The 18,375-nt window shown below is 38.3% G+C and overlaps 1 protein-coding gene across 4 annotated transcripts in view; it reads right to left on the bottom strand.

Moving 5' to 3' along the window:
• The window catches only part of CDKAL1 (CDK5 regulatory subunit associated protein 1 like 1), a 612,813-nt gene that overhangs the window by 415,782 nt on the left and 178,656 nt on the right, over window positions 1-18,375 (bottom strand). For all 4 annotated transcript variants that reach the window (XM_027525190.1, XM_027525191.1, XM_027525189.1 and 1 more), the window contains one exon: window positions 4,741-4,789. In XM_027525190.1, coding sequence (XP_027380991.1) covers window positions 4,741-4,789 — 49 coding nt within the window. The remainder of the gene's footprint in view (window positions 1-4,740; window positions 4,790-18,375) is intronic.

Below are 18,375 nucleotides of genomic sequence, written 5' to 3' on the forward strand. Positions count from 1 at the left end.
GAGAAGGGAATGAACCCTCCCATTTCATACTCTAATCACACCTCTAACTGGAGAAATGCAACTAGACACCAGGTAACAGGGATCCTACCAATGTAGTCCACACAGCTCTGCCTCCATGGACACACGTCGAGGTGAGGAAGGGTGGGGAATGGGTCTGGCAGGCAAACAGAACTTCTCTGCTATGTGTAAGTTCCTAAGACAAATGTAGAGCAAGTTGCAAATAATATACAGGACAGTATATCAACATTCCATCAAACAGTCCAGTTGGCTGGAGCAAAAGGCTTAGTATGGAAGTGATGGAAGAAACAGTGGAAATGGCGGAATGAGGCAGAAGTCACCAGTTAACTTGGTACGTAACAGGCAACCGTTGAAGGTATGCACGCAGGAGAGGAAAACATTTCCAGAACATGAGGGCCATAGACACAGTCCAATTGAAAGGAGCATCTCTGCTATTGAAGGTGAGTTAGATTATTCCAGCAGTCTAAGTATTAAAGAGGTAGAAATAAATACACAAGAATTTTCCCCTAGTATATCCCAGGCATTGCAAAAGTCTTACCCATTTAATCCTCTCCATTTTAAACTGAGCCTCAGAGAAATAACTTACTGCAAGACAGACAGAAAGTAGTTAACTGCTATAAGGACCACATTATTTCACTAACTTGTGCTGTCTTAATGAAAGTAAGGATTGGCAGAAGAAATAGAAAGCAAAGAATGGAAAAATCAGTTCCAGATTTCCATTAACCAGATTTCAGGTGAGTCACATAACTCCTTCCTGGATCAGCTTCCTGATCTGCAAACTAAGGACATCTACCAAAATTATTTCTTCTGTCTCTAAAATTATCTTGTATTCAGTTCGGTTCAGTCGCTCAGTCGTGTCTGACTCTTTGTGACCCCATGGACTGTAGCATGCCAGGCCTCCAGGTCTATCACCAGTCTCAGAGTTTACTCAAAACTCAAGTCCATTGAGTTGGTGATGCCATTCAACCATCTCATCCTCTGTCATCCCCTTTTCCTCCTGACTTCAATCTTTCCCAGCATCAGGGTCTTTTCCAATGAGTCAGGTTCTTCACATCAGGTGGCCAAAGTATTGGAGTTTTAGCTTCAACATCAGTTCTTTCAATGAACACCCAGTACTGATCTCCTTTAGGATGGACTGGTTGGATCTCCTTGCAGTCCAAGGGACTCTCAAGAGTCTTCTCCAACACCACAGTTCAAAAGCATCAATTCTTCGGCGCTCAGCTTTCTTTATAGTCCAACTCTCACATCCATATATGACTACTAGAAAAACCAAAGCTTTGACAAGACAGACCTTTGTTGGCAAAGTAATGTCTCTGTTTTTTAATAAGCTGTCTAGGTTGGTCATAGCTTTTCTTCCAAGGAACAGGTGTCTTTTAATTTCATGGCTGCAATCACCATCTGAAGTGATTTTGGAGCCCAGAAAAATAAAGTCTGACACTGTTTCCACTGTTTCCCCATTTATTTGCCATGAAGTGATGGGACCGGATGCCATGATCTTCGTTTTCTGAATGTTGAGTTTTAAGCCGGCTTTTTCACTCTCCTCTTTCACTTTCATCAAGAGGCTCTTTAGTTCTTCTTCGCTTTCTGCCATAAGGGTGGTGTCATCTGCCTATCTGAGGTTATTGATATTTCTCCCAGTAATCTTGATTCCAGCTTGTGCTTCTTCCAGCCCAGCATTTCTCATGATGTACTCTGCATATAAGTTAAATAAGCGGGGTGACAAAGTACTGCCTTGACGTACTCCTTTCCTGATTTGTATTACTAAGATTTAAATCCTCAACCTTCCCATCCTCAAACCAACCTGCCAGTGAACACCCACATCAACTCCACATCAACTTCATCTTCAACTCAACTCTTGCTGTAGACTATCAAAAACTCAACTACAATCTCTCCAATAAATCTACTTAAGCAAAACTCTTTAGAGAGAGGCTATCCCTAATTAAACCAACCTGGAAGTGATAGGCCTTCTGTGATACTGTGATACAGAAATACATAACCGTCCCTCATTCCTGGTACCAATTTCCTAAAACTCTTATTACTTCCTGAGTGACAACAGTGAGAGGGGCATCTTTTGTTATTCATAATAAGCTCCTTTCGAGCAAATCTGAATCTGTACCAATGAGTTAACTCCTGCAGCAAGAGGCTGGTTGGTATCATCCCTGATGCCATGTGATGTGAAGCATCTTTTCATATGGTTATTTTCCACCTGTGTATCTTTGGGGACATTTCTGATACAGTCACTGGCCCATTTCTTCATCAGGTTGTTTATTTTCCAATTGCTGGGTTTTAAGAGGTATTCTGTGTACTTTACATTACAGTTAATCAGGTATGTCTTTTGCAAAAGTCTGTGGATCATCTTCCCATTCTCTCGATGCTATGTTTTGCAGAGCAGAAGTTTTTAATTTTATCGAGGTTCAACTCATCAATTATCTTTCACAGACAGTCCCTCTTTGGTATATCATCTAAAAAGTCATAGCCACACCCATAGTCTGCTAGATTTTTCTCCTATCTTCATTGTCATTTAGGTTTTTTTTTTAATATAATTTAGGGACTAGTATATGCCTGGTGGGCTTCCGAGATGGTTTAGTGGTAAAGAACCTGCGTGCCAATGCAGAAGTAGGTTCGAGCCCTGGGTTGGGAATATTCCTGAATATTCCCTGGAGAAGGAAATGGCAACCCACTCCAGTGTTCTTGCCTGGGAAATCCCATGGACAGAGGAGCTTGGTGGGTTACAGTCTACGGGGTCACAAAGAGTCAGACACAACTGAGTGACTAAACAACAACAATATATGCCAGGTACTCAAGACAAGCAATAGAATCCTCAAGCATCCTGAAACACTACTTTAAGAAGCTCAGTTGAACAACTGTTAAGGTAGTGATTCTCAACCAGGAGAGAGCAGAGCAGTCATAGTATAGTGTGAATGGAGTGGCAAATTTAAGAGCAGGGGGCATCAGAGTCATAATGCTTAGATTCAGATTCCAACTCCGCCATTCACTACCTGTATACCCTGTGTCCAAACTTCCTCTTCTGAAAAATGAGGACATACTCACTTCACAGCACTGTTGTAAAATATTGAAGTGACTTACTCCATGCTTAGTACAGTGCCTGTCACTCTGTAAGTGCACAATAAATGCTAGTACTTCTACACCTCATAAGATAGGGTTGAGGTACGGTTTGAAAAAAAGTTTCAAACTTATCACTGCTACAAAGTTTTAATCCTGATATTTCATTTTGTCTCAGAATTTCAAGGAAGACTAATACGTAAGTCTAAAATCCTCATATTCTGTAATCATTTAATAAATTAAATAAATCTGGACCTTAAAGAAGGCTGAGTCCCAAGAACTGATGCCTTTGAATTGTGGTGTTGGAGAAGACTCTTGTGACTTCCTTGGATAGCAAGGAGATTAAACCAGTCAATCCTAAAGGCAAACAACCCTGAATATTCATTGGAAGGACTGTTGCTGAAGCTGAAGCTTCAATACTTTGGCTACCTGATGCAGACAGGCAACTCAATGGAAAAGATCCTGATGCTGAGAAAGATTGAAGGCAAAAGAAAAGGGGGCAGCAGAGGATGAGATGGTTAAATAACACCGCTGACTCGATGAAGATGAATTTGAGCAAACTCTGGGAGATAGTGGAGGACAGAGGAGCCTGGAGTACTGCAGTCAACGGGGTCGCAAAGAGGCAGACACAACTTAGCAACTCAACAAGAGTAAATTAAAGATTCAAAATTAATGAATAACAGCATGTGGAAGGTAGTAAATACAATCCAGCAGGAAAAGTATGTGGTTAAAAATATCAACTTTGTGGAAGTAGACTTTTTTTAAAAAACACAGAATTTGCATTTATTTTAAAAATGGCTAAAATTCTAAGTGAGAACCTCAATTCACTTAATATTTTAATATCATATTATCAGTTTTCATTCATGCTAATCTAACAGAAGTAGACTACAAATATTTACAAATTAATCCACAGAATTAAGAATGGTTTACTCCTCAGTAGCTTCAATAAGAATCTATTTCAAAGAATACTGGCTAATAAAACAATCAAAGTATAATTCTATTTTCTGGTGTAAATACAAAAATTACATATAGAAGAGAAATCAAAACTGAGTACTACTTTTAACAGTCCTTTCAGAAGGAATAACTGCAACTAATTATGTGATATAAAAACAAGCAAAAAATGTCAACTGTACCTCAATAAAACTGAAAAAAAGAGCAAATAAAGCCATTTCCTTATTTTAAGATTAAATCCTATCTTCCTAATCCCAGATTCAAATTAAGTCTATTTTACACTAAAATAAAAAGCCAAACAAACATAAGCCTCCCATATTGGACTAGTCAATGCACGAAGCAGGCAAGGACAAAATGTTATGATTTTTGTCCAACAATAACTTTCATAAAAATGCTTAACAAATGTTAAGTATAGTACCTTCATGATACATTTCAAACATATACATTATCTCACTCATAACACCCCCTAATACCACTCCTCAGGTGAAGTTACTTTATGGTTTGATAAGTAGATACCAAGTGTTAAACATTTATGCATAGTTGTTCTGTAGTGTTTTTTTCCCACTTACTAACTATGAGATAGGTAACAGATAAAGTAACAGACCTGTCCCCTGATTTTTTTTTCTATACATCATCAATACACTTAGATCTACTTCATCTGTAATACAGTTCAAACAATATACATATTATCTCACTTTCAACATTTACCTTTAATTGTTTCCTCCACAACTTCTACTACACGATCTATCTGTTGAACCTAAAAAGAAAACAAACTGTCAGGCAAGCAGTTTATATGCAAAAGAAACATTAATTTTTCTTTATCCTTCTGCTTGGGTCAAGAGAACACATTTTGAAACACACAAATGCAGATCTTCTTTAATTAAAGCATTTGAAGATAGTATAAAAATATTCCATATTGTTTCATGTTACAATGAAGTATGAAATTATCACTCTCCATCCTACAATTATAATTAAAGAAATCATATTACATTTAAATAAACTGCCTGGAGTTCAATTAGAATAGCCTATCAAATATAAACTCAGCACATCCTGAGATATAAACTTCAGTTTAATTAAAACATGTATCTTCACACAGAGCTTCAAGGAAAATAGCATAATACGACAACCTACAAAAAAGGACTTGCTGGTATTAAGAAGATCTACTCCAAATTTGATCCTTTATTATTTTAACACTGAAACCCCTTTTAATGAATTTCTACCATGTGCTGAGTACTCCGCTCAGGTCCATGGAATACAAAATCAAATAACGGCTCCTGCTCCAGACACCAGTGACTAAAGATTTCCCAGGGTGCCATGGGAACACAGAGGGAAGACATTAATAACAAAATATGTCTGAGTAATCCAGCAATGCTTAGAGGGAACCAAAGGTGACTCTGAGGGATAAACAGGATTAAGATAGGAGACGCCCACTAAGGGGATTCAAAAAAGTGGCTAGAGTTTGGAAGGAAAATGAAAACAAGTAAAGATTGTAGCCCAAGAAGCTAGAGGAAGGAGAGCAAGACAAGTAAGAATAGGTCATAAGCTAATATTTTTTTCTACATTTAAAATTCTCAAAATCATTATTGTTCTACTACAAAACAGAAATATTAAAGATAAATAAAATAATTCATAACACCTTCCATTTCCACTCCTCAAATGAACTCACTCATAATGGTTTGATGAGTAGATACCAACTGTTAAACATTTATGCATAGTTCTGTTCCGTAGTGGTTTTTTCCCCCCTTACAAATTATGAGATAGGTGACAGATAAAGTAATAGAACTGCTCCTTGATTTTTCTTCTAGACATCATCAATACACCTAGATCCACTTCATTCATTTTACTAGTGCCTATTATCCTATGTATGGATATAACATAATGCAGAAAGCCAAGAGCAACTAGAGCCTCTTGATGAGGGTGAAAAAGGAGAGTGAAAAAGCTGGCTTAAAAGTCAACATTCAAAAAACAAAGATCATGGCATCTGGTCTCATCACTTTGTAGCCAATAGATGATGGAAAAGTGGAAACAGTAACAGATTTCATTCCCATGGGCTCCAAAAACACTGCAGACAGTGACTACAGCCATGAAATTAAAAGACACTTGCTCCTTGGAAGAAAAGTTATGACAAACCTAGACAGAGTACTAAAAACCAGAGACATCACTTATCTGACAAAGGTCTGTATAATCAAAGCTATGGTTTTTGCAGTAGTCATGTACGGATGTGAGAGTTGGATCATAAAGAAGGCTCAGTGCTGAAGAACTGATGCTTTCAAACCGTGGTGCTGGAGAAGACTCTTCGGCCCTTGGACAGCAAGGAAATCAAACCAGTGAATTCTAAAGGCAAAAAACCCAAAATGTTCATTGGAAGGACTGATGCTAAAGCTGAGGCTCCGAATACTTCAGCTACCTGATGTGAAGAGTCGACTCATTGGAAAAAACCTTGAGGCTGGGCAAGATACAGGGTAAGAAGACAAGGGGGCAACAGAGGATGAAATGATTGGATGGCATCAGTGACTTGATGGACATGAGCTTGAGCAAACTCAGGGAGACAGTGAAGGACAAAGAAGTGTGGCGTGCTGCCATCCATGGGGTCACAAAGAGTCAGACATGGTTTAGCAACTGAACAACAGCAACAATCCACACATTCCCCTACTGACGAACATTTCTGTTATTCTTAATCTTTCATTATTATACAAAAACGTCATCATAAGCTCAACTAAAACAAGAAACAAGAAGAACCTTTAAAAACACTTTATTAAATCTCTTTGAAACATCCTTTTGGCCCCAGTGCCTTACAGGAAATAAGGCAAGACATGTGAGAACCCACTGAATCCAGCTCCACCTGATCATTCCGCCCAGCAAGATGGCGGTGGTAACAATAATTGCTGGGAAATTGTCAAAGGCAAAGTAAATCTCAAAGTTAGAGCTTCACTACTCAACAAACCTACCTAACTGGAGATGGATGTCCACCTAGAACCACTGGAACCATTAAGCTTGGCTATAAAAGAAATCCACATGGCTTCTTTATATTAATACAATGTGATCAAAGCTAAGATAGCAGAGAGTTCAAAAAGAAAGAAGTAGCCAACAATGTCAAATGCTTCAGAGATAACTAGTAACATAAAGACTGAAGTGAGTATGCCTGATTTAACAGTAAGGGGGTCAATCAACTCAGGAGAAACAGTTCATTAATCATGAGTCATAAGAAAATGGTGACAGCTAATTTAGACGATGCTTACTAAAAGCAAAGTAGGAAAAAAGAGAAAGAGGACTCCTGTAGCTAAAAAAAAAATTGAGTATACATGTGTTAGTGTATTAATTCTTTCTTTCCTTTTTTAAAATATACACGCTAAGTAGAGAAGGGTCATAGAGAAAAAAGAACTGGAGACAGAAGAAATAATTAATAAAGCTAGGTCCTTCAGGAGGTAGAGAGAGTAAGATCCAAAACACCAGTAGAGACACAAGCCCAGAATGGGAAAGGGGCCAAGTCATCCTGTTCTTAAATAGGGGGTTAGGAGGGAAGCATGAAAACAGATGCTATTATTCTTGTAGAAGCCAGAGAATACTAAGCAAGATTCCCATCTGTTGGCCTCAATTTCCTACATGAAATAGAAGTTCATCTGCTATGAGAGAGAAAGAATATTGTTAAATAAGAACACAGTGGATGTTTAAAATATGTGTTAAAAGGTTCAGTACCTTTTAAAAGAACTAAAGACTAGAAATACATGAAAATTGCTGAAGTACGGAGATACCATGAACTTTAACAGTGACTCCTTGTATAGGTGTCATTTTTTCCAGGGCCCCAGCAGTTCTTCTGCAGGAACTGAAGAGTTAAATAAACTGATCCAAGGTTTGCTCATTCTATCACTCATTCATTCACTCATCATTTATTGACCATCTAACAGATGTGAGGAACAATGAGTCTGAGCAAACTCAGTGAAGGAGAGGGAAGCCTGGCATGCTGCGGTTCATGGGGTTGCAGACAACTTAGTGACTGAACAACAACAACATATGTGAGGAAGGGTCAAAAGGCTGAGGAAGTAGCATGGAGAGATTTATAGGATGCACATGAAGGATGAAGAAAAAAGGAAATTAACTATGCATGTTGGATAAGATGATACTTCAAGTACAGGTTGGAGACCAGAGCCAGGAAGGAGAAACAAAGTGGCTGGGCATTGGGGAAAGCAAAGAAAGAAGGGGAGGATGGGTAAGAGGGAGAGAGGACAGAGAGAAAGAAGAAAAAGAGAACAGGAGGTGATAATAGAGGACAGGTATAAGCATTTAGCATTTTTGAAGAATGGCAAGATCGTGTCATGAGAACAATTTGCTGAAAAAGGAGAAAAGTGATAACGACTGGAGCCGAGAAGTAAGGAAGGTTAGAATGTTGACAAGACACTCCATATGGACACTCAGATTGCCCACGATATTATAAACACGGGTACCACAAGGAAGGAAGAGTTGGTGAAATTTCCCAGCCAGTGTAGGTGAACAACCGACACATGAGCTGAGGATGGAGACAGCATAAAAGAAGTACAGTATGAAACAATTCAACGATGGAATCAAAACAAAAATGCTTTCTTATGCACTTGGAGACAGCAGTTCAAACAAGGTAGTGCACCCAAGTTCACAGCGCATGGACTGAGTAAGAAGCAGGATCTCTAGAGAAGAGCCAGAATAGCATGTGGAAGGAACAGCTGAAAAGTTGGAGGTAAGCTAAAACTGTAAGATTTAGAAGAAAACACAGCCATAAAGCTAAATGAACTGTGTATAAGACAATGGTTTCTTACTATTACATCAAAAGTATGAGTGATGAAAGGAAAAAGACAAACTGAACATGAAAATTAAAACCTCTTGGTGCATCAAAAGACACTACCCAGAAAATAACAAAACAACATAGAAAATGGAAGAAAATTTTTGTAGATCATATACCTGAGAAGAGACTTGAATCTAAACTATATAAAGCACTATTCCAACACAGTAAAAAGATAAATAAGCCACTTAAAAATGGGCAAAAGATCTGAATAGGCACTTCTCCAAGATATACACGTGGCCAATAAGCACATGAAAAGAGCAAATCAAAACCACAATGGAGGAAGTGGAAAGTTATTGTTTAAAGTGCACAAATTTTCAGTTTAGAAAGATGAAAACGTTCTGGAGATGGATGGTGGTGATGGTTACACAGAAGAGTGAATGCACTTAACACCACTCTACTACACACTTAAAATTGGTTAAGACAGTAAATTTTATGTTATATATATTTTATCATAATGAAATACTACTTCATACTCATTGGGATGGCTATAATAAAAAAGACAGACAGTAACAAGTGTGGGCAAGGATATGGAGAAACTGGAACCCTCATCACGTGCTGCTAGTGGGAATGTAATAAAATCCTGTTGCTGCTTTGGAAACTGGTCTAGGAGATCCTCAAACCACTGAAGAGTATGATCCAGCAATTTCAATCCTAGGTGGATACCCAAGAGGAATGAAAACATATGTCCACACAAAAAACTTGTACACAGTCACAGCATTATTCACAATATGCAAAAGGTAGAAACAACCCAACTCCCAGTTCCTGATGAACAGATAAATAAAATCTGGTATTATGCATACAACGAAGTATCATTAAACCATAAAGGGGAATGAAGTATTAGTAATGTTAAAAACATTATGCTAAAGGAAAGAGGCCAGAGGAAAAAAAATACATTGTCTGATTCCATGCAAATGAAATAACCATAACAGGAAAAACTTGAGAGCCAAAGTAGATGAGTGATTGCCTAGGATGGGTGGGTAAAAAACGGGAGAGGCATTGCTAAGGAGTATTGTGTTTCTTTTTGAAGTGATGAAAATATTTTAAAAACTGATTGTGGTGATGGTCACATAACTCTGTGAATATACTAAAAACCATGGAATTACACACTTTAAATGGAAGAATAGTACGGTGATTATACTGTATCTTTAAAAAAGTGTTTAAAGATACAGATGTATCTTTACTTTATACAGATACTTTAAAAAAGTGTTTAAAGATAAAGATGTATCTTTAAGGAAAAGGTCAGGGTGGGGGGCGGGGAGCATTTGGTTACAAAAAAGCAGGGGAGAAGTTCATTAAATGCTTTAAAGAGAATATTGTGTCATTTCCATTTCTAGTAAGGAGGTTACTGGAAGAAGCAGTGGGAGAAAAAAAGAAAGAAGAGTAACCAGTGAAGACAGAGAAGAGTCAGGGGAGGGGGAATTAAGTGGAAGAAGGAAAGGTCAGGAGGCAAAAAGCACAGGGTGGGAGGCAGGGAGAGAAGAAAAAACAATCATGAATGAAAACAAACTCAAGATTCACATATAATAATGAAGAATATATTGAATTCATTCTGGGGAGAAAAAGAAAGCTGTTCTTAATTAATACTATAAATTGTAGCCTTGAATACACAAGAGCTTAGTCTCAGGCATATAATTCAAATAAAATAAATAAAACAGTATCTTGTGTCCTTCAGGCACTTCGTTATAAATATACAGGGGGAAAAAAGACATGCAGTATGTTCTATTACTGACTCCATATGTTCTTGACAATGAAGAAAAGAGTTGGTGAATAAACAATTCATAAATAACATTAATGAGTCATTCTGCTCCAGAACTTTTAAAAGAAACCCATAAAAATATTTTTTCAGCTATTATGAACTACTCCAAATTTATAACGCAACATATATTCAAGAAATAAACCTATACAAAGTTACCCAAAGCAAATAAAAGAGCTAGTCTGTTTCCTAATTCTTTCCAGCAGTGCTCTCCAACAGACCTTTCTACAATGAGAGAAATGTTTACACACAGGGCTGTCCAACATGGCAGCCACTAGTCACATGTAGTTACTGCCTGCTTGAAACATGGCTAACTGTGACTGAGGAACTGAATTCTAATTTTAATTAATTCATAAACACACCTGTGGTTATTGGCAACTGGAGTATGGCTAAGACAGCCACCTGGTTTGCCTTGATAAAGGCAGCCCCAGGAAACTAACACACACCTCAAACACAATTTTGCCAACCAGGCTAAAATAAAAGCACAGACCGGGAAGAGGTTGAAACCGTCCTGCAGTCAGAGATACAGCTTTAGTATGTGCATGAAGCATCCTTTTTTCTCAACAACCAGCAACTAGATAAGTTCAGTTCAGTTCAGTCGCTCAGTCGTGTCCGACTCTTTGCGACCCCATGAATCGCAGCACGCCAGGCCTCCCTGTCCATCACCAACTCTCAGAGTTCACCCAAACTCATGTCCATCAAGTCTGTGATGCCATCCAGCCATTTCATGCTCTGTGCTCCCCTTCTCCTCCTGCCCTCAATCCCTCCCAGCATCACGGTCTTTTCCAATGAGTCAACTCTTGGCGTGAGATGGCCAAAGTACTGGAGTTTCAGCTTTAGCATCAGTCCTTCCAAAGAACACCCAGGACTGATCACCTTTAGGATGGACTGGTTGGATCTCCTTGCAGTCCAAGGGACTCTCAAGAGTCTTCTCCAACACCACAGTTCAAAAGCATCAATTCTTCGGTGCTCAGCTGTCTTTATAGTCCAACTTTCACACCCATACATGACCACTGGAAAAACCATAGCCTTGCCCTAGACAGACCTTTGTTGGCAAAGTAACGTCTCTGCTTTTGAATATGCTATCTAGGTTGGTCATAACTCTCCTTCCAAGGAGTAAGCATCTTTTAATTTCATGGCTGCAGTCACCATCTGCAGTGATTTTGGAGCCCCCAAAAATAAAGTCGGACACTGTTTCCACTGTTTCCCCATCTATTTCCCATAAAGTGATGAAACCAGATGCCATGATCTTCATTTTCTGAATGTTGAGCTTTAAGCCAACTTTTTCACTCTCCTCTTTCATCAAGACGCTTTTGAGTTCCTCTTCACTTTCTGCCATAAGGGTGATGTCATCTGCATATCTGAGGTTATTGATATTTCTCCTGGCAATCTTGATTCCAGCTTGTGCTTCTTCCAGTCCAGCATTTCTCATGATGTACTCTGCATATAAGTTAAATAAGCAGGGTGACAATATACAGCCTTGACGTACTCCTTTGCCTATTTGGAACCAGTCTGTTGTTCCATGTCCAGTTCTAACTTGCTTCCTGACCTGCATTTGATTTCTCAAGAGGCAGGTCAGGTGGTCTGGTATTTCCATCTCTTTCAGAATTTTCCACAGTTTATTGTGATTCACACAGTCAAAGGCTTTCACACAGTCAATAAAGCTTAATGACTAGTAATAATGAGCAATTACCTTGCCCCAAGCCCCGTACTAACATGCCACATGCACCATCACTTTAAACCCTCACAACATCTCTTGGCAATAGATACTTACTGCTATTTCCTAAGCTGAGGGAACACAGGAATGAAGGTATTCTGCTAAATTCTTAACCAAGTAGTCTTGAAAAGACCCTGATGCTGGGAAAGACTGAAGGCAGGAGGAGAAGGGGACGACAGAAGATGAGATGGTCGGATGGCATCACTGTCCCGATGGACATGAGTCTGAGCAAGCTCCGGGAGTGGGTGAGGGACAGGGAAGCCTGGTGTGCTACAGTGCATGGAGTCGCAGAGTTGGACACAACTGAGCGACTGAACTGAACCGAGTCTCAGTAAATCTTATCTAGAAACAGCACCAAGGGGGCAGGTTTCTCGAATTTCCCTTTTCCTTTATATGTAGATGTCATTATTAAATAATCACAAAATGCTATCCAACTGAACTTGGGACTTTCAAGTGAACCCAGGCAACAACTATCCCCCCAAATGCTCATCCACAAATCACCTCTGCTGTGCATGCGTTCACTCGACATGTATCTATTAAGCACCAACCAAGGACTATGACTGTTCTAGGAACCTGGGAACTAATGGCAAAAAACACCAAGTCCCTGCTTCTGGTTGGGGGAGATAAAGAGCTAAACAATGGAACATGTTCATTTCTATCATGACAGACGCTATGAAGAAAGCAAAATGTGGCAGTGACTGGAGGAGGAGAGAGCAGTTTTTTACAGTAGTCCAGGCCAACCTCTGGACAGGTAGTATCAATGCTGCGACCTGAGCCGTACGCCAGAAACACCAGCGTGAGCCTCCAGGGGGAAGATCACACACAGGAGAAGAGAGACAGAAGCCATGGTGAATGGGGGCGCCATGGTAGGTAATGAAGTAAGATAATCAGAAGAGGGAGCCTACGGAAGACCTTGCAGATCATGCTGTGCCGGTCAGATTTTATTCTACCCGCTGAAGGAAGTCACTGAAGGATTAAGAGAACAATCTCAACAGCATCGCTCAGGCTAATACTATCAAAAATGTGTAAAAACTACTCTTCATCCATACTTCTCTATTACTTGATGCCGGTCTTTTTATACCTGCATGAATCTGGCTGGGGTTTCACTATCTCTTGATTTTATCCCAAGACACTTCAGATCCTTTCAGGAGTAACAAAGGTTATACACTATAGATACACATCAACACAGATACAGAGGCTCTCTCTCATTAGCACTCTTAACCCTGCCTGTACATAAATAAACTAGGACCAATCTGTGTTTCATTCTAATTAAGCAGTATCAGACCAAAACTTTAAAAGCACCTAAAAATTCTATCAACCTTTGAAAAAAAAAAAAAAAAGCTTTTCTTTTTCTGTGAAGAACTATACTATAAAAAGCCTTTTCCGTTAAGTGTATATTCAGATTTTTCACTCTTACCATAATGGGAGTTTGATCCAATAATCAGCATTTGACAGGTTAAAACTCAATACTGACTTCATGGTTAAAAATAAAGATTTTTCTCTCAAAAAAAATTTTTCTTTAAGCCGTTAAGGAAAGTCCCTATCTCTATAAATGCTATTGGAAGAGAACTCAATTTCCAAATCTCTTAAATTTGGGGAAGTCCAGAGTAGTCACTAGTTAACTCTACTGGAGTAAAATTTCTTGAATTCACAAGCCCCTGAACAAGTTTGCTCATGAATTACACAAAAGAGCATTTGACACTACATGTGGTTTAACTTTAAAAAAAAAAAATAATAACTCTCTCATCTGCCAGTACATGATCTCCTTTCATCTCTTCATTGAGAAAAATTATTCCCCAGTGGTAGAAATAGCCCTTTCATCAAAAGTTATGTGACAACACATTCCACACACTACTGAAATCATACTTTCTACCTGAATGGTACCAGTGAGTGATGAATACTGAGTAAGAGATAAAAATTACTAAGTGAAAGATGAAGCCAGGCTAGATGGATGCCAGCAAAATGGGGATCAGTACCAGGAACTTTTCGCTCTTAAATCTAATTAAAATGCCTATAAAACTTTCTGGGGGGGAGAGGGAGAAACCTTAAGCAGCTAATCAACACACTAAACTAAATTATATAAAGAAACATTCCTTGGGACATTAAATAATAGGACATGCTATAAAGTAAAAAATTATTTTTCAAGTAATACTAAAGTTGAAAAAAAAAGTACTATAATAGAAATGTTAGCAACCAGATTCATGTAAGGACTTAGTGGTCCTTATGAATTGCATAAGACTCTGTGCTGCTCATATTACACTCCATCCTCTCTGTAGTTTGCTGAGTAGTGGAGGGGTAAGCTAAACAGTAGTTTTTGACAGTAACTGGGAAGGCTCTTTCTTTTTAAGTAACAATGGAATTGGCATATTTGGGAATGAAGATAAAATTTGGAACTAAGATAGAGAAGATGGAGTGTATGTAGAAGGGCTGTTAAAAAATGTAAAACTTGGTTGCATTATTTGTGGAGGCTCAAACTTGTGAAGGTTTAAGTACCATAATTTTTCCATTTGTTCTGCATTTTGATTCTGAAAAGAAAGCTGGCTTTGCCCATTTCTTATTAAAAAAAACTTGTAAAAAAAAAAAAGAATTAAAACAAACATATACATTAGGGACATAAATCATTAATAAATAATTTGCATGTAGTGGGCAGAATAATAGCCTCTCAAAAATGTTCCAGTCATGATCCATAGCACAGGAGAGTATGTTACCTTCCAAGGCAAACTTTAATCATGACTTTGAAGGCATGATTAAAGACCTTGAGATGATGAGATTAACCTGGATTAGGCAAAGGGGCCCAATCTAGTCCCGTGAGTCCTTAAAAGCTAAGAATCTTTCCCATCTCAGGAGATGAGAGGTGATGCTAGAGGAAGGTGCAGAGAGAAAGACAGCATTGCTGGCCATAATGATGGAAGAAGGGGCCACAAGTCAAGGAATGTGGGGCCTCTAAAAGTTGGAGAGACCAAGGAAGAAGACGCCCCCAGAGACTCCAGGAAAGAACCCAACCCTATCAAGACCTTGAGTTTAGCCCAGCAAAACCCAAGTCCAACTCATCTCCAGAAGCATAAGATAATAAATGTGTTATTTTAAGCAACCATGTTTACGGTAATTTGTTAAGCAACATACAAAACTCATACATTAATTAAGAAACAAACATGATAAGCGTTAGCATCAAAGAAGGAAAAGACATTTTAAAAATAAATGCTGCTGGTAAAACTGAGAACAATATGGAAAAACATAAATGCATACTTGATATTTAACAAATATCCACTCAACAAATATTTACTGAGCCAGGCACTGTACTAAGTACAGAAAATAATGTAAAATATGTAAAGCTGTAAAATAAGAGCAAAAAAAATCCCTGGTTTTCTGGAGCTTGTCTAAGTGTTCACCATGGTAAACTGCAAACAGAGTGAAGAGCTGAACAAATCCCTTCCATTCTTTAAAAAAAAAAAAGGGGGGGGGCATTAAAAGAGAAAAATATATATATTTTATCAGACCTGTTCCTAGATCCTAGAAATATACATTTTAAGTTTTGAAACTACAGGAGATTTTACCCACTCATTCCCTTCTCCCTCAAATTCCAAGCTTCCAGGATATCAATATTTTAAAAGGCAATAAAAAATAGTGATTAAAAGACACACACACATTTTCTCCCATGTTAAAATAGGTTGATTCCCTGCTGTTGAGTTGTAGGAGTCCTTGATATATTCTGGATATAAACCCTTTAGGAGATAAATGTTTTGGAAATACTTTCTGTAGTTCGTGGCTTATTTTTTCATCTTAACAGTATCTGAAAAGTCCGATTTATTTATTTCTTTTCCTTCCTGTCCTAAAAAACAGTGCTCTGTGTGTGTGTGTGTGTGTGTGTGTGTGTGTCCGTGTCCTATCTAAGAAACACTGTCCTAACTCAAGGTCACCAAAAGAAAAGGTGATTTAAAAAAAAAAAAAGTTCAAACGCTCTATTAAAGATATATGGATAGCAAATAATCACAAAAAATATGGTCAGCATCACTAGCCAACAGAGAAATGCAAATTAAAACCACAATGAGATACTATTAATACTAATCTACTACTACAACTGCTAAAATTAAACTGGCAGTACCAAGCTCTGGTCAAGAGGTGAAGCAACTGAACTGCTGGCAGAAATGCAAGACAGCACAGCTGTTTTGGAAAACAATTTGGCAGTTTTTAAAAGGCTGAGCAAATGCTAACTACATGACCAACCAGTATCATTCCAAGGTATTCACCCAAGAGAACGCAAACACACAAAGACTGTGCACACGTGTTTACAGGACCTTTATTCTTCATGGCCCCAAACTGCAAACAACACAACTTTTCTATCAACTAGCTGAATGGACAGACAAACTGTGGTCCATCCATATAGTGAAATAACTCCACACAGTGACAAGTAAAAAACTGTTAACCACAACATGTATGAACACTGAATGAATTACGCTAAGTGAAAAAACAAAGTAACATATACAGAGGCAAAGCCTGGACTATCGCACTTTTCAAACACGGAGGGTTTTATATGTATATATAGAAGAGGCAAAGCCTGGACTATCGCACTTTACAAATACAGAGGGTTTTATATGTATATATAGAAGATTTATGGAAACGCTGCTGAAAAAGTCTATTGGCACTATTTTTCCTCCAGCATTTGCTCACTTCCTATCTCTGTGTCACATTTTGGTAATCCTCACCATATTTTCAACTTTTTCATTATTATATTTGTTTGTTATGGTGATCTGAGATAAGTGACCTTTAATGTCACTCCTGTAATTATTTTGGGGCACCATGAACTGTGCCCACATAAGACAGCAAATTTAATTGACTACTGAAATGACAAAAAAGGCTTTAGAATATTATATAAACTTAGTTGATAAAGCAGCAGCAGGATCTGACAGAACTGACTCATTTTGAGAGTTCTTCTTGTAGGTAAAATGCTATCAAATAGCATTGCAGGCCACAGAGAAATTATTCATGGAAAGGAGAGTCAATCAATGAGGCAAACTTCATTGCTGCCTTATTTTAAGAAATTGCCACAGCCACCCCAACCTTCAGCCACCACCACCCTGATTAGTCAGCAGCCATCAACACTGAGGTTAAGACCCTCCACTCCCCAAAAGATTACAACTCACTGAAGACTCAGATCACAGCATTTTTAGCGATAAAGCATTTAAAATTAAGGTATGAATATATTTTTTAGACACAGTGCTATTGCACACTTAAGAGACTATGGTGGTGGTGGTTTAGTCACTAAGTGATGTCCGACTCTTGCAACCCCATGGACTAGAGCCTGCCAGGGTCCTCTGTCCATGGGATTCTCCAGGCAAGAATACCAGAGTGGGTTGCCATTTCCTTCTCCAGGGCATCTTCCCAACCCAGGAATCGAACCTAGGTCTCCTGCATTGCAGGCAGATTCTTTACCAACTGAGCTACAAGGGACTATAATATGGTATAAACATAACATTTATATGCATTTGAAAAGCAAAAAAGAAATCATGTGACTTGCTTTATTGTGATGTTTGCCTTACTGGAGTGGTCTAGAATCAAACCCACTATATCTCTGAGGTATGCTTATAATTTTATTTATGTGACATCTGAAAAAGGCAAAACTGTAGGGACAGAAATCAGAACTATGATTTCCAGGGACCCTGTTTACATTTGTTAAGGGTAGGGGGTGGAGGATATAAGAGAACTTTCCAGTACAATGGAAATGTTCCACATAAAACTCAATGGTGATTTCATTATATGTTAATTATATCTCAATAAATCTTACTTTAAAAAGTTAGTACCAATAACATACAAGAAGAGTTTAAAATAATGAACAGGTGTATATAGAAATAACCACCAGATTATACTGCTTGTAACACCTTTTCATACTATCTTATTCCTGCTCCCATCTTTAACCCAGTCATGCTGATTTTGACCTAAGCATTGCATTGAACTCCTTCCCACTCTATTCATCACTAGTCTGCAATACTTCAAACCACACCTCTTAAAGCCAGTGCCTCCAAGTTATACTCAAATCAGGACACACTTCTTGATATTCCTTCT

The sequence above is a fragment of the Bos indicus x Bos taurus genome, chromosome 23 (assembly GCF_003369695.1).
Source record: "Bos indicus x Bos taurus breed Angus x Brahman F1 hybrid chromosome 23, Bos_hybrid_MaternalHap_v2.0, whole genome shotgun sequence".
Classification (NCBI taxonomy): domain Eukaryota; kingdom Metazoa; phylum Chordata; class Mammalia; order Artiodactyla; family Bovidae; genus Bos; species Bos indicus x Bos taurus.